This window comes from Athene cunicularia (genome assembly GCF_003259725.1).
Source record: "Athene cunicularia isolate RWA chromosome 20 unlocalized genomic scaffold, athCun1 chr20_part1, whole genome shotgun sequence".
Classification (NCBI taxonomy): Eukaryota; Metazoa; Chordata; class Aves; order Strigiformes; family Strigidae; genus Athene; species Athene cunicularia.
Genome location: NW_020799125.1, coordinates 1,236,687 through 1,252,469, shown reverse-complemented (window position 1 = coordinate 1,252,469; position 15,783 = coordinate 1,236,687). Strand labels below are relative to the sequence as shown.

Sequence of the window (15,783 nt, the reverse complement as noted above, 5' to 3'; positions counted from 1 at the left end):
CCCCCCCAAATTTCCCCTGGTAATTATTGTACAAACAGACCCTTTTTCACAGAGCAACTGTTTCTCATGGAAAGCAAAGTGGCAATGAAGACTTTATCTCCCCCACCAGGACACGGAGTAGTGCTTTTAGCACTCCAGCTTCCTAATCCCTAGCTGTGAAGTCGGGGCAGTCAGGGAGAGACAACACGTGGAGCTGAGGGGAGGCATTTCCCAGCATTTTACAGCTTTCCCTTTCCACCTGCTTTTTGCCCCACTGTGATGCCATGAGCAGCAGCTCCTCGAGGAAGACAGAAACCCTCATTCAGTGAAGTGCTGGAGCATCTGCCGACCTGAGGCACAGCGGACGCCCAGCTGCAGTCGCGTGTGGAAGGGCTCCGTAAAATCTGGGTCTGACGGAGCAGGAGAGCAGAAGATCCCATAGGACCAACACGGAGGCATCTGGGCATCGACGTGCTGACCCCCAGCCTGCCCCTGGCACAGGGCAGCACAAACCTGTGTTACCCCCAATACAGATCAGTCTCCTGGGTTTGATTTCGCCCCTGCTCCTTCCACCAGAGCCCGCCAGCACAGTTGTCAACTGCCTGTCTTCCCATCTATACAGTGGAATGAGGAATAACACCCTCATTTTACACAGAGGATAAGGTGGAGACTTGGCTTGTGTTTGGCAAAAGCTGCTTCAGTCTGTCATACAGATCATCCTGCATCAGCAGAAACCACATCATCACCGCAACAGTGTTTTTATCGGATGCCCGCCTGCCCGCACTGACAAAAAGAGGTGGCATTTTAAGTTGGGAACCCCCCCATAACGATTGCAGCACAGCCCAAACCCCTCACCTTTCCCACCACTGTCACATTCTCAAAACAGAGGGGTAAAACCACCCCGCTCCCACGCCTGCATCCCCCCAGCTGCAGCCCTGTCAATGCTCCATCCAAATCCCAGCAATGCCCAGCAAAAAGCGCCCAGTCAGTGCCCCTGCCAGCCCCCCCCCGCTGCTCACCTCAGCTATTCCCTTACCTCGCCCTGCGCGGCCAGAGGACGTAACTTCAGGCTAATAAACCGCTGGGAGGTTAGGACAGAGCAGATGAGCTAATACTGCCCAAGTGATTTGGTTTATATATCAAAACTGACCCAGGAGACTCCCCTCTGCACGTCACGGCAATATGCAGAAAGTTTTCAGGCAAATTCGAAGCTGGAAGTATTTTAGGAGTTGGGCTGCAAATGGGCCAAGTGGTTTGTTTGCATTTGATGCACGCTCTCGTCAGTATAAAATGACCCGTGCTGTGACAGCCGAGTTCTGATCATCGCTAGTGACACTCTGTTGTTCGTGCTCTGCCAAAAAAGCAAAACTCAACATAAAAATGTGCTTGTTTCAGTTAAAAAAAAAAAAAGGACAAAAGAAAAATTTCCCTTGAAAAAAAAAACCCCACTACGGTTGAAAAAACACATGTAGCCCTTTTTTTTTCAGCTGAAAAGTAAATACCAGTGAAGAAATACTGACCAACTCTCCCCTAATGAATGTACTAGCGAACTTCCAGGCCTGTCATTAAAGCATGAAATGAAAAAGAACTGGGAAGAAAAGAGTGTTTTGGACATGAAAAACATTTAGCTGTCCAGCTTCTGGTTCCAGTAAAATGCTTTTGACAGGAAGGGTTTTAAATTGGAACAAACAGGAAAACGACTATTTTGTTACAAATAGGCACTGCCAGAGGCTTTGGGGGCATTGCAGGAATTTTCCAATAACCACAATCACCGCAACCAACTTCCCTTCTACGAAGTGGCTAGAAAATAAATCAATCACCATTGACTTTCATCTTCTGATTGCTTCACTGGAAGAAAAATCAGTCGCACTTAAATAATTGATTAATTACCTTAGTACTTACAGGTAACAAACCTAATTTCCCCTGCCTCCCTCAAGACATGCAAACTAGGGATATTCCAGTTTTCCAGCCGCTTCAGGAGGCAAAGCCAATGTGGTGTGACTCAAGATGACTTCTGAGCAGTCACCCACGTCTCAGGAAGGAGTCACCGGTACCCTCGGCACGGCCCCAGCAGCGTGGTCCCCGCTGCTCTTGGAGGCGAGGAAGGCTGCTCACCCCTCGGGTTTCCTCCTCGGCTCTAACCTCCCCACGAGCATTACAGGCTGGGAAGCAGAGATCCAGCTCTATTTTTCTGAAGTCAATAAAAGCAAGAAAACGGAGACACATGAAGTGCTCGAACGGATTAATCAAGTAAATACCTAAGGATGGAGAAGGCGAAAAGTTTCGACCCGTATTTGAGGCTGAAGATCAGCCTCTCTCTTTCACAGGTTGATGAAGCAGCTTGGGAAGCACAGGCTGCTCTGGGCAGTCATAAAAGGGTAAGAGCACATCTCTGCTACAGACTAGACTGAGCGCTGGAAACAAGTGCTTCAGGGCAGAGTCTCCGGTTCACAGCGTGAGCGTGAGCCGTGGTGGAAGTCACTAAGCCTGTGTTTTGCTCATGCTCACCATCCCCTGCACCGCTGTGTTTGCTGCTTGAAGCAAAAGATGCTCATCAGGGAAAAAAAAAAAAAAAAAAAAAAAAAAAAAGCTAAGGTTTAACAAGTTCTCCCACTTGTATTAATGGCATTGACTATCATCACTTTTTGTGCAGCATCCCCTTTGTTTATGCTCTTCAGTCCAAGTACATGATGAAATGAGACTCATGACATTCACTTTGATGGAGGCAAGCTGCTGGCTTTCCAACAGTGTAAATAAGGATTCAGTGCCTTTTAAAAAGCATTATTTTTAAAGGAAAGCCCTTTTGAGTGGAGGCTAGAATGGGGTTATTTTCCACATGACCAAGCGTCAAAAGAAAAGCAGCAGCCCAATCCATGCTCTTATCACCCTCCCCGAGTCACCCACTGGATAGATTTGTCACAAGGTGAAATAAGAGCAAGTCCTCAATTTATTATCATTTTCTACTTGTCCTCCTTAATGCAGTTCCTGCCAGGATGAGTTTGCTGTGGGAAAGTGGAATGAAACCAGGCCTTTCAGTTTGCTGCTAAATGGGACTGAGGAGAGGCTTTCAGGGGGGAGGGAAAATCTTCCTCATTATAAAGGGAAAATGTGCAACGTAGAGTTTTCATCGGATGCTGCCCAGCCTCCCAATTAGGACGGCTGAGACAAACAGTGGCGTTATTATATGTAACTGTTTATCCAGTGTCACTCAGCCATTGTTTATTTTATGAGCATAATTTATCTCTTCTGTTGTGCTACCCAATTTGTTTGCATTTTCAGTCCAGTCGAGTGTCTCTCCTTTATTGTACACATCTTTTAGCCTCCCACCAACCGACTCTCCAATTAAGTTTCCAAGAGCATCACACAATGGCCGGGCTCCTCCTGCGCCTCATTTTTTCGTGTGACGTTTGCGTCCCCTCCGTTTCTGCGCTGCCCCTGCCGACTCGCAGCTCCTCAACGGCTCATGGTTTATTCAACAGCAAAGCTGATTTTCTGTTTTCCCTCCCTTTTTTCCCCCCCTTCCCCCTCCTCTTTTAAAGTAGAGGCTGGTCAATAGATGCCACTTTGGCAGCTCTGGAGAACCAGGTTCATTCGCAGCAGATCTTTAGCGGTGGCGTCTCTGCAGTGCAAGAGTTGGGTGACTTTGCAGGGACTGAACCCCGAGCCACGGGGCAGCAGCTCAGACGTGGGGTGCCCATGAACTCTTGTGTCTCCTCCGGCCGTGAAAGGGGACAAAGACTTGCCCTCTATTAGCATGTGTTACCCAAGCTTCATCCACACATGGCCCTGCCTCCCTGCTCCTATCGCTCCCCTTTGGAGGTGCGAGACAATTCCTCACCCATGACGGCATCGTTGGCTTGTCCTTACTCCAAACTTTCCGACCAGTTTTTTTCAAGTCTTTTGATCTTCTTGCTTGCAGGTCTGTCTGCAAGGCTTAGCTAAAATAGAAAAGTGCTAAACCACATCATAGAAATTCAAATCCTTGCCACTACATTAAGTAATTTCAAGGAAGTTTAATCTGGCAAGACTCTGAGGTGAACTCCAGATCAGTGATAATGATATCTGTACATCGTCTCTTCCACAAGCGTGGCAACACTGCAGCGGGAAGAAGCAGCATTTTCCTCCCTATCGTAGCAGGCTCCAGACTATTTCTGACGGGGTCCAGCAAAACCCCACTGAGCTCTCAGCCCTGGGTTACAGCTGAATGTGGGGTTTACTGCTGCACTCCCACCGAGTCTGCCAGGATCGGATGTCCAGGATTTCTGCTAGAAAATCTGCACAGTGTCTCACCACCAAACACTGGAGCTCCATCTCAAACGTCCTTTGTTTGCAGGTTAGTGCCCAAAACTGGGAGCGAGGAACTTTACATGGCCATGGGAACCACCACGAGGGAAAAACTTGGCAGCCGTGAAACCTGGGTTACGCTTCATGCGAGGAAAACATCCTCTGGCTAAGAGATCTGCAAAGGACTTTACTGCCCCTCCACCTCCTGTCACTATGAGCTGCTTCAGAAATTCATCGTACTTTAAATGATTCACTCAAGTATCCATTCAGTCCCAGTTCATAGATTGCAGAGCCTTTATTACACAGCCATATATTTAGCACTGGAATAGTTCTCAACAGTTGTAACAGCCCTGTCATCTAAGGAATAAAACAAAGAGCCATTATTCATCAGAAGGGAGACACAGTCTTTATTGTCTGAAGCCATGGCAGAGTTTTTATATCACCCTATCTATTCTTTCAGGCTGTCACACAACTCAGTTTTAAGCTGTTTCAGTGGCAGCCCTGGAAGCCCCAACGCTTCTGTAGCTTCATGTAGCTAACTTCCCAGCTAATATTGTTTTAAACTGACGGCAGGACTGATCCTGAGCACACCGAGTATGGCCAGTGACTTAGGAGCAAGAAAGTTAACCTTTCCAGAAAAGCTTGAGGTAGATGTTAGCCTCTGGCTAGGTCAGGAATAAAAGCCACGCGGGGTTATTTAAAGATACGTGGAAGCACGGCTACGAGGAGCGATGGGTGACTGTGCATTTTGGGCACTGATTATATCCAGAAGATCTGGGTTTGGGCTCTGGTCTGATGGCAGAGCGTTGTGTAGACTGTAGGACCCAAGAACACGCAGAGCTGTGCGTGCCAGCTGTCCCGACCTTGCCCTGGTGTGGCTCCTGCAGCCCTCCCGTGCAGTGTCCTGGTTTCCTTGGTGGCTGCACGTCCCGCATGGAGCTGGAGGAACCAGCCTGGTTCTCTGGATCTAGACACCGGGGGATTGGTACCTTGAGATGGACTCAGCATGAACCACCCTCCATCTGCCTAGCATCTGCCCGACCTCCTCTGCATCTCTGGGAAAAGCAGGTCAGATGTGGGGGCAGAAGACCTCTCCTAACATGCACTATTGTGGGGCAAATAAACCCATTAAATGCAAACGAAGCAGCACCATTCACAGAACCAGCCACCACCACGGTCTCCTCAGGCTTCTGAGAGCATTTGAGAATCTGCCTGTGTCAGCACAAAGGCGGGATAAAGAGCACACCGCTCAGATCCCTCTGAGGAGGCGGCGTGCAGGGGCTCTCACCAGCTGTTTGTGCAGCGAGGCAGACCCATCCTTCCCTTGAATGGTTCCTCTCAGAATAATGAGATGGGAAACTTGAAGACCTGGAATCCGAAAAAGTGGAAGACATTTGAAAAAGAATTGCCCTTTCCCAGATTTGTAATTTGTTTTAAGGCTGGCAACGACATCTCCAAACCCCCATGCTCCCTTTTCTCCACATGCTCGGAAAGCAAAGGCACAAACCAGCCTGTGAACTCCCATCACACTTCTCCCAACACCCGCTGCCGAACAGACAGCAATCTCTCAGGCTAATTAGCCAAACTGTATTCGGCACGTATTTAGCATTTCTGAGTAATTAGGATAATCAGATTTCTCCCCTAATTCCGTACATATACAATGTAAGCAGGTGTATTGCCTTTCCCACAATGATATCACAAAAAGTGTGTTGTCTGCCGGAGCCGGGGATGCCAGCCGCCTGCCAGAGCCCATTCTCATCTCACACATGGAAATCTGCTGCTGACGGATTACCAGTAGCCATGGGAAACTAGGAACTGGGTTTGATTTGCCTAAGCAGCCAGTAGTTCAGACATTCACGCAAGCTATCTAAAAGCACAGTCTTCAAATCTGGCCAGAGATCTGGATATTCCCCCAGGGAGGAGCTGCAGGAGAAGCTCGTCTGTGCTGCAGTTGAACTGGAAGTGTTTGGCCCAGAACCTCGAAGGTGTTTTGAGTTCTGGGGAAGTGCAACAGTCCACCCAAGTCTGAGGACTCAGGTCTTGGTTATCCTCCACAAGGTTAATCAGCCTCTGGACCTAGATCTTGTCTCTGTGGACCTGTTAGCTGGTAGACACATACTTGTGGTCTCTACTGCTTTCAAGGCCTCTGAACGAAGGTCAAAGCCAGTTAGACGAGACCAGTTCATTCTTGTCCTGCCGAGATGGATCTTTGGTGCAGGAGGAGTTCTTCCTTCAATCAGCTTCACTCAGTAATTCCTCCTCAGGGAAGCAGAAAAGTTTTTTTTTAAGTGCCCATGAGTAACTGCTGGTCCTTGGAGCATTTGGATGTGGTGCTTCCACCAAGGTGGGACTAGTTCCCTCTTAATAGAGCATCAGGGGTCCAGTATCTCCGAAAGGAGAGGATGTCCCCAAGCCCCGCAGCGTGGAGTTATCTCCTGAGTACCTGGACCATAGCCTTAATGTTAAAGCAAAGACCCTGTCACATACCCTCCACTCAAAGACCATTTACCCGCTGAGCTTCATGTAAAGGAAAATTTTGCTTGTAGACCTTGGAGTACAACCCAAAATACTCCCGACACAAAGAAGGCATTTCTAATGTGCAGGGAAATGTTTCTATTGTAGCAGTGTAGAATAATATCCATACCTCCTAAATCTGAACCAATCTGAGTCAGGCCAGGATTTAGATTCCTCCTGATCTCCACGTAGGTTAACCATCCTAGTACTGAGATTGAACTCCGATTACTACAGAGGTAATTTGCAGGTGGAGCTGAACATAGACAGTGACAAACTGTTAATTGTGGTGAGGCTGTTTATCTGTGATGGATGAACACACCATACAGAGCACTCCATGCAAGGTTACACTCAATATTTTATAAGTTCTGTGTGGGTAATAAAATGCTCCATCCCCTTCTTTAGTGTCCTCTGTCTCACCTTCCCTGTTCAGATGAAACGGTACTTACGGATGAACTATCTTCAGAGAATAGCACTTGGAAAATATAATTCAGCACCAGACACTTTAATGGGTCCAAGGCTGTCGTCAGGGTCACCAGAGATACAGGACAGGTCCCTGTTCCCCAGAGAGGGGTCACAGGAGGTATCTTCCCAGGATCTGTGTATTCTCTCTAACTGTGTATTCATCTGAGCACCAGGATGCAGTTTTTATTAAGCACACTTAGCATCACCCAACTATCCTCGGACATACTCAATTCTTCTTCTTTCCTATCTTTGACCTGGTGACCGGTTGCCCAAGTGCTCACTACTGAAGGAGAGAGTCTGTCCTGTACCATTCCGATCTACCTTCCCTACGTCAGCGGTGATGTTCCACGTCTTGTTTTCCCAGTTGGCACAATGAGAGGGAAGGAGCCTTGGAGAACGGTGCTGAGAAAACAGATCCTGTCGCAGAGCAACACCCTTCTGAGACGGAGCTCACGGGCAGCTCTGCGGGGCGAGGAGGGATGAGGAGCCCTGGCTCACCCTGCTCCAGGCATCCCATCAGTGGGATCCTCACCTGCCTTCTCACCTCCTCTGAGGGCAGCGCCACAGGGAACACGTCTGCGTGGTGAGGGGCTGCCCCAAAGTGCAGAAAGGGCGTGAAAGCTGGATTCACACACACACACACCCCCACCCAGACCTCCCACCCCATCGCTGTGCAGTGAGACTGCCTGCTGCCGTAACGGGGTGGCGACTTGTTCTCCCACACTTCTGAAAGTCAAGGCCTGGGCGAGCATCTGCGTGCTTGCTCTGCTGGTACAGAAAAAAATAAGATGATGGTCCTGGTTTTCTAGAGTTTTGAGCATTGGATGAAAAAAGTGGAGGGAAAAAAAAAATAGGGAAGAAAGCAGGTATTTTGTTGGCCTGAGAGAGCCTGGAGAGCAGGTGGGAAGCTGCCCGCAGGGCTGGCCAGTCGCTGAAAGGTGGCAAGAGAAGCTGGCACAGCACCTCCTGACGTCTGCCTTCTCCAAGCAGGTGACAAAGACAAGCTGTTGCCTTGATTCCCACAGTCTATTTTCATTAAGCCGTGGCAGATGGCAGCGGAGGTCACCGCTTCCACACCATCATCCTTTCAGCTGAAAGGTGTCAGGGACTCTGACATCTCAATTACTAAACCTAGATTCACCCACCGTACATCCAGCCACACAACATGCAGGGAGAAGGGGGACTGGAAAAGCTGCTCTCCTCATTTCCATGGATCCTCGCCTTTGAGAGAAAATCTGGGATGTGCGCTTCCCTGATAAACAACATATTTGTGTCTAACGTCCTGACACGGAAACAGCTGTGCTGAGAACAAGCCACAGACACCAGGAAAATGGCAATTAAGTCCTTGTGGAAATAAGACCAAAGCATCCCATGGAAGAGGCAGTTGACGTTAATGAGCTACAGCGAAGTCAAGGGAGGATCTATTGATCTTGCCCCAGCAGAGCGCTCCTGCTCACTCCTCTCTAGTCTGCGAAACCTTGGAACGTAAAGCAAAATAAAACTTCTGTTCTTCGCTTCACAAGGACTTTCAGATGCAGGCTCAGGGCTCAGCTAACCCAGGGAGAAGCCAGAGCAACATCACCACTGCCTTTTCCGTGCTCAATGTGAAACACAAACCCGACACGCTGGCGGGGAGCAGCGCTTTTGTTGAAATCCCATCTCAGAGATTTCTGCCAGGTATTTCAATCGTTTCAGTTTTTCCTCATCCCTACTATTACTCTACTTTCCTATTATTACTTTGCTACTACCGATTCCCTACTTTTTACTACTATTAATCCTAGCTTCTGGAATCCCTGCTATTATCCCTGGCAAGAAGATGATGAATTAAGATTCTAACCCTTATCAAAGTTCAATGAACAAGCGAAGCAGAAGTAATTTATTCTTATTCTTAAATGTCATGAACTTTAAAGTAATATTATGACTCTGGAACGATTACAAAATACCTCAGATTGGCAAATCTGCAGGGTGTTTACTCATTGAGTTTCCTTCTACAACACAAATACCAAAAACCACTGGCCTGGGAGCAGATGAGTCAACTCAGCAAGGCACTACCCCGCAACAGCACCCGAGCCTGTGCTTCCTCTTTGGGGACCTCTCCCCTGACACCCCAACACGAGCTGGGTTTGGGGGAGACACGATGACATCAGAGATATTGGGAAGATGAGAACTTCCAGAGCGCACAACTCCAAAGAAAAAAAAAACAACCAACAACCAACCACAAAACACCAAGCCACCTTCTTTTCAGTTTTTCAACTTTTTTTTTACAGAAGCTTGAAAACACTTCTGAAAAGTTCAAAATATGTGGGGTTTGGCACAATAAACCTCACATCGTTTTCTGAGAATTTTTTTCCCCCTCAGCTGCAAAGCACAAAAGGCTAGTTTTGATTAGACACTTGCTGGGTTTTTTTTTTTCCCCAGAAAGGTCCTGTTTTCCCTCCTCGTGTTCTGGAGACAAGGAATGGGAGAAGAATGTGCTGCTTCTGAGGCAAAAGTTTCCACTCTGTTGAAAATTCTCTTTCTACCAAACTTAAACACCGAGACACAACTTATGCAGTTAGGTGTGCTCACCACATCTACTGCAGCCCAGAAGGAGTGGGACAGAGGGAACCCCACAAGCATAAGGACGTTAAATCACAAAATACCTCTGTTTATTTTATTAAGAAAGAAAAGTTCAGTTCTACTGACCTCAATCCTAATGTTTTGCTAATGGGAAAAGGGAATGCTACAGCCGAGGCACTTACTGCTCGCTAGACCATATGCGTTTTCTGAAGGGCTCAAAAAGCGATGGGCTATTCCAGGGTTTTCCTGGAGGAAAAGCGATCGCAATCTGGCCTTTGTTACCCAGTTTGTTCTCCAAGAGCTCCTACTTGAGGGCCCCTGGAGCAGATTCTTGGAAGAGCTCCATTTTGCACCCCAGCCAAAATGATCTGAGTTTCCGTATATTATTAGCACACAATGGAGCAACGTCAACTCCCTTAACCCCACACAGGCCAGGGTGAGAGGTTCCCTGTGAGGGAAACCAGCTCCTTCTCTTCTTGCATGGTCCTGGTACTCGATGAGAGGAAAAAGGGGAAGGCAGAGGAGCAGAGAGTGGCCGGGAGAAATCAGAGAGCGGTCAGGCAAACAGACTGCGTCAGCCAAAATAAAGCCCCGGTTCTCCAAGAAGAGTTGACTTCAATACCACCCCGCCCTCAGCTGCTTTTTTGGCTTGGCTTTTGCCAAATTTCATTCCTGGTCTGAACGGGTTTGGTTAGAGGACACAAAGGGACGTGGTTCCTGCGAGTCATCTGTGATCTCCACCACCGCGATGGGAAACGCGGACCCGAGCACGTCTGAAACACATACCCGAGCCCCTCTTCCCTTGTGCTGCTCTGGGGCTTAGAGCGCTGTGCTACAGCAGTACTGACTCCAGCTGGTCAGGAGAGAAAAAAAAAAAAAAGAAAAATCTCATGCAAAAATTCAACTTTTTGTAAAAAAAGCTCCACAACTCCAGAATTAAAAAATGTTTGCCAGCACAGCAAACATTTGCCAGCACATTTTTGATTTTTCGCCAAAATATTCTGGCCAAAACTTGGGAGAAAAACTCAGGATTGTCTACGGAAAGCAGATACTTTTCATGAAAATATTCATTTAGCCAAATCCCCAGGTTTCTACTGAAAGTCAGCTTCAGCGGAAAATGCTGACGAGCTCTATTATTGGCACAGCTTTAATTTTCCTTTGTCTGGAAGAGACACGGAGAAGACAGCATCTGTCAAATGTAGTCTTTAGACTTATGTTATTATTTAGCCTGGAGTATTGTTCAAGGACTTCGGGAAAGGTTCAAGCCATCACGGTGCTAGGTGCTGCGCACATATACACAAAAGACAGACCCTTCTTTAGAGGGATTATGATTTAAGCACAAACCACGGAGAAGATAAACAGCTGGGGAGAGCACGAGGTAATTTTGGAGGGGTCCTGAGCAGCGTGATGAGCAAAGGGACACCGCGCTTCCCCCTGCACCTGCTCTGGCCTCCAACGCTTTGTGCTCGGCCGTAGCGCAGCTGCGCGAGCTCCGAGCTCCCTCAGGAGAGGAATTGAACTGCCCCAGCTCTGGAGGCAGCTGCAGAGACAGGGCCTGCTCTCCCCGCCCTGCCTTGGGTTTGAAATCTCCCTGGGATGGAGAGGAGAAAGCCAGGAGAGGCGTCTCCGCAGCCCCCAAGGCGCGATCCCGCTGGCTCACCTTAGGAAGATGCTCCACCACCCTCCCTCCCGCAGCCCGCACGTGCCCATCCCATCCAGCCCATCTATTTTAACTCCTGCTTCTTTTTTTTTTTTTTTTTTCCCTCCAGATCCTGCCCTGCCATACAACCCCACTTGCTCCCCTTCTGCCCTCACCCCCCGCGTGCTCTTCATCGCTTTACGCCTGCTTTATGCAAACTGACACAACCGCTTCAGATACAAGGGAATAGTTAGAGAAGGATCTGTGCTGGTTTCAAATAGTTTCCAGAACCGGTCACCCCCTTCTGTAAGAGATTAAAAAGGCATCACTGAGAAGCGAGTGAGGGAGAAAGAGAACATGAGAAAATAAATAAATAAAGGTATATAGTTACTTTTGGTTAGTCTCAATAAGCAGTCCCGTCCCAGGGCTCCTTGTTCTGTGCTCATTTGCAGTATTAGTCACTTTTTCCATTAGAAGCTCTTATTCTAGGGGGATTTATAATGTATCTGTAAAATTGTCTCCAGGCTTTGCTTGGCATCTGAACTCTCAATCCACGGACAAAATGTAAAGAAACTACAGAGTTTTGATTTATTGGGACAGGGCACAGGGAGGGAGGGAATTTTTCCATGCTTGGTGGAAATAAATTCACATAGTGCCTTCAGTGCACAATTACTTACTGCTCCAGAAATTACACCGTTTGGGTGCAATCTCACACTGGCAGGGAGGAAAGAAGCGAATCAATGATTTTTTTTTTTTTTTTTAAATATCTCCGTGCCTGAGGCCCAGCCCTCGGTTGTTGGTTTCTCACCATGACCCACCCAGTCCACAGTCCTGCTGGGTGCGACAGTCTCTGTCGTCCCACTCGGGCTCAGGAATCCTGCCCTTGACGAGCCCTTTTCAACTCTTCATTTCTCCAAGGGACATTTCTTAACCCTCTGCAGAGGTTCTCCTAGAGTCCTGATTTTTTTTTTTTTTTTTTCATGGCAAGGCCTGTGGCTCATTTAAGTTTTGCTCATGTTTCTTGACACGCAGCTGCCCACAGGCCGGGAGGGATGAGCAAGGGCTGGCAAACTGCTGTGGGCAACATCAGCACCTGAAGGGCAGAGGGGTTCAGGCAAAGCGAGACCTGGGAGGTGACAACACCCTCGGGATGCACAAACTTGGGGCTACAAACACCCAGCACCTTCCTGACGCTCCTCCTCCATGCCATGGCTGAGGAGAAGCTCATCTGCAGGGTGACCCTGACCTGGGCCAACGTTCACCCCGACTTCTGGGGAAGAGAGGAGTGGATCAGGAAGGAGGGAAGGATCAGGGACAGCGACACACACGGGATCGGGGGGAGGGAGGGAGAGCCAGAACCTTCTCGCAGCCTCCCTGCGGCCCCGACCAGCAAAGCAAGAGCCTGACGTGGACGTTTGAAGGAAACAATAACCTAAAATTGGAACATGGCAAATTATTTATTCAAACTACAGCCTTCCCTCCCCCCTTGATTAGCAAACCGCTGGGGAGTCAGCCCTGATTTTCTTCAGACAGACGCATACAGCTCTCCTCCTCTATCTGCGCCACGAGCGCTCAGCCCGTGGGGGGCTGAAGATCTACTTGGTATTCGCATTGTGTAGCGGCTCTTGAATTCGCACGTTGTTCTGCTCTCTGACTGGATCACAAACTTTTTCTTTAGGAGCATACACTACAATGACGAATATGTTTGTTTTCTGCCTTTTTTTTTTTTTTTTTTTCTTCCCCCCCAGGGAAACATTTAGGCTGCAGCGTGCAAACACTTCCCCACACACTCACTCAACCACTTGCACCTAATAATAAAACAATCTCTACAAAGCATCGCAACTTGAATTCCTAATTTGATTTTTTTGGGGTGGGTGTGTGTGTGTGTGTTTCATGTTTTCATCATTTATAGAAAGCTCCAGTGAAGCCTTGAGGAACAGACATGAGAACATGTAAAGAAACACAGGAGTGTGCTGCAAAACTGAAGTATGAAACCCCAGCACTGAAATCCTCTCCCCATTTAAATCAGAGGCAAAACCTCCACAGACCAGAGAGGAGCCAGAATTTCACCCCTGGGACTTCGGTAGTGGGAGACTCGGAGCTTGGCAATGTAGAGGAAAGACTGTGAAGGGTTCAAAGTATTAAATGAAGCTGAGCAGAGACATGAGAGGAACAAAGGAAGTTCATGTCATTATAATTTATTGATGATCTTGGCCTGATCGCTTCAGTGTTTTGTCTTAACAGAACCCACCCCGAGCAGCAGGGAGTCCTGCAGGTCACTTGGCCACCCTGATGTAGAAGTGATGTGACGGTTTACGAAGTTTGCTTAAAAATATAAAAAAAATAATATAAAATAAAATAAAGCACCAGGCTGGAAGTCACCCTCACCCAAGCACATGCTGGGAACCAGCCAGGATCTCCTGACCTCACCCCCATCGGAGCGCGGCTCCAGGAATTCCCTCACCATAGTTCACATTTTTCCAGTTCTACCAATTCACCCAGCAAGTGCCATGGGAAATCGCTATGGCCAAGGCATCCAAACTTGCTTAAGAATGAGCCAAACTGTTTCTTTTCTTCAAGGAGGAGGGTCTTAAGGAAAATAAAATGCTGGGGGTTCTTTGTCCCTGTATCTTGGATACGAGAAAACTCCCACGCTTGTCAGAAATAAGAACAGCACCGGCAGCTCGTGGCTTTTTCTCTTTCTTATTCTTTTTTTTTTTTTTTTTTTTTTTTTTTTTTTTTTTTTTTTTTTTTTTTTTTCCCCAGTGCATGCGACTGTGTGCTTTAAAACAGGATGACATCGTGATAGGTTTAAGAGACAGCGAGTGCTGAGATGCCAATTTCTAATGTAACACAGGGTACAGCTTCTTTCTTCTGTGATCACGGGTGAAAAATCAAAAGAAATAATCCAGGAGACTAAATACACTCCCCAGCCATTCAGCTCGCTCATAAATATGCCGAGCGAGACGCTTTGTGCAAGAAAACCCCACCACTTCTATTCTGTATTTTGTTTAACTATGAGTCAAAAGCCACATCTTCCCACTGTGCTAGTCAGAGTTAACAGGGTTGTGTTCCCACCCTCTTCCCTTTCAATTTTAGGGTGATGGTTTATATTTTAAAACTAGCAGGTTCCCCCCCCCCCCTTTTTTTTTTTTTTTCTTTTTTTCTTGTTTTTAGCGAGAGATGCTCTCCCACACCTTCAGCAGAGTGCCCGCTCGCCCTCCCTGCACAGAAAACACGCCGCTGTCACCGCGAGCAACTCCAAAACAAAGAGTTTTAACTCGGCTCAGCCCTTGGCACTAGTCTACTATTCACCAGAACTTAGCAGGAAGCCTGCCCTTTCCTGCGCGCTGCGAACGCTCCGAAATAAAGCAAATTTGGAAGAAAGTAAATGAAATTAAATACATAGATGCTGTCATTTCCTTTTTAAGGCTGGAGGAGCCCTGGAGCCCATTAGCTCTTGACAAGAAGGGGACCCTCCAGACCCAGCCTGGATGCGCAGACACTGGGGGAACAACCAGACCTTTGTTTATCGTGTTATCATGTCCGCAGATGTCATGCGGACCAGGAACCCCGCGCCCACCAGGGACCACCCTTTCCGCACCCAGGGAAGTTTCTTTCCTCAATAAATGCATGTATATTTATAAGCACATTCTATCTAAGCGCTTCATCCCGAGGAGGGTCGATAGAATTCCTTCCAAGGCAGCACAAGCCTCTCCGTGTGGGCGAGCAGGGTGGGATACAGGGCGAGCCCCTTCTCGCAAATGGACCCGAAAGAGGCTGAAGGTACCGGTGGGGTTCTCAAGTTTGGTTTGGTTGGGTTCGTAACATCCTCCCCGAACCCACCGGGACTCCTTCCACGGAACGATTTTTTAAAAATTCTTCCTTAGTTGTATTTTATAAGCACAAACTTATGAATCGAGAACTTCTTTTGTTCCCCCCCCTCAATGGTTTCTCCGAGTTTTAGGCATCACTAAACTCCCCCGCTCAGCAACATCCCTCCACCTTCCTCCTCCAAGACGAAGTTGAGGAGGTACCGGAGCTTTTACCAGCCCCGGGGCAGCGGGCACCGAGGGGGCTTTTGTTCCCGTCCCGGGGAGCCGAACCCCCAATTCTCCACCGTTCCCGTCGCCCCCAAACCCCAGCGCGCCCCCACTCACCAGCTGCAAAGTGCAGAGGAAGATGAGGGTGCAGCGCCCGGTGCAGCATCCCATGGTCCCCGAGCAGGGGGGGCAGGGGCACCCCGCTCGCTGCGGCCCCGCCGCCGCCCTGGGGCTTCTCCGCGGCCCGGCCCGAGGCTGCTGCCGCTGGGAGCGGGGGGGAGCTCGGTCGGTCGGTCCGTCCGT

The 15,783-nt window shown here is 48.4% G+C and overlaps 1 protein-coding gene across 2 annotated transcripts in view; it reads right to left on the bottom strand.

Moving 5' to 3' along the window:
• NKAIN4 (sodium/potassium transporting ATPase interacting 4) overlaps positions 1 to 15,777 on the bottom strand; it is a 53,848-nt gene extending 38,071 nt beyond the window's left edge. For both annotated transcript variants that reach the window (XM_026862045.1, XM_026862046.1), the window contains exon 1: positions 15,598 to 15,777. In XM_026862045.1, coding sequence (XP_026717846.1) covers positions 15,598 to 15,651 — 54 coding nt within the window. In that variant the 5' untranslated portion in view covers positions 15,652 to 15,777. The remainder of the gene's footprint in view (positions 1 to 15,597) is intronic.
• Between the last annotated feature and the right edge of the window lie 6 nt (positions 15,778 to 15,783).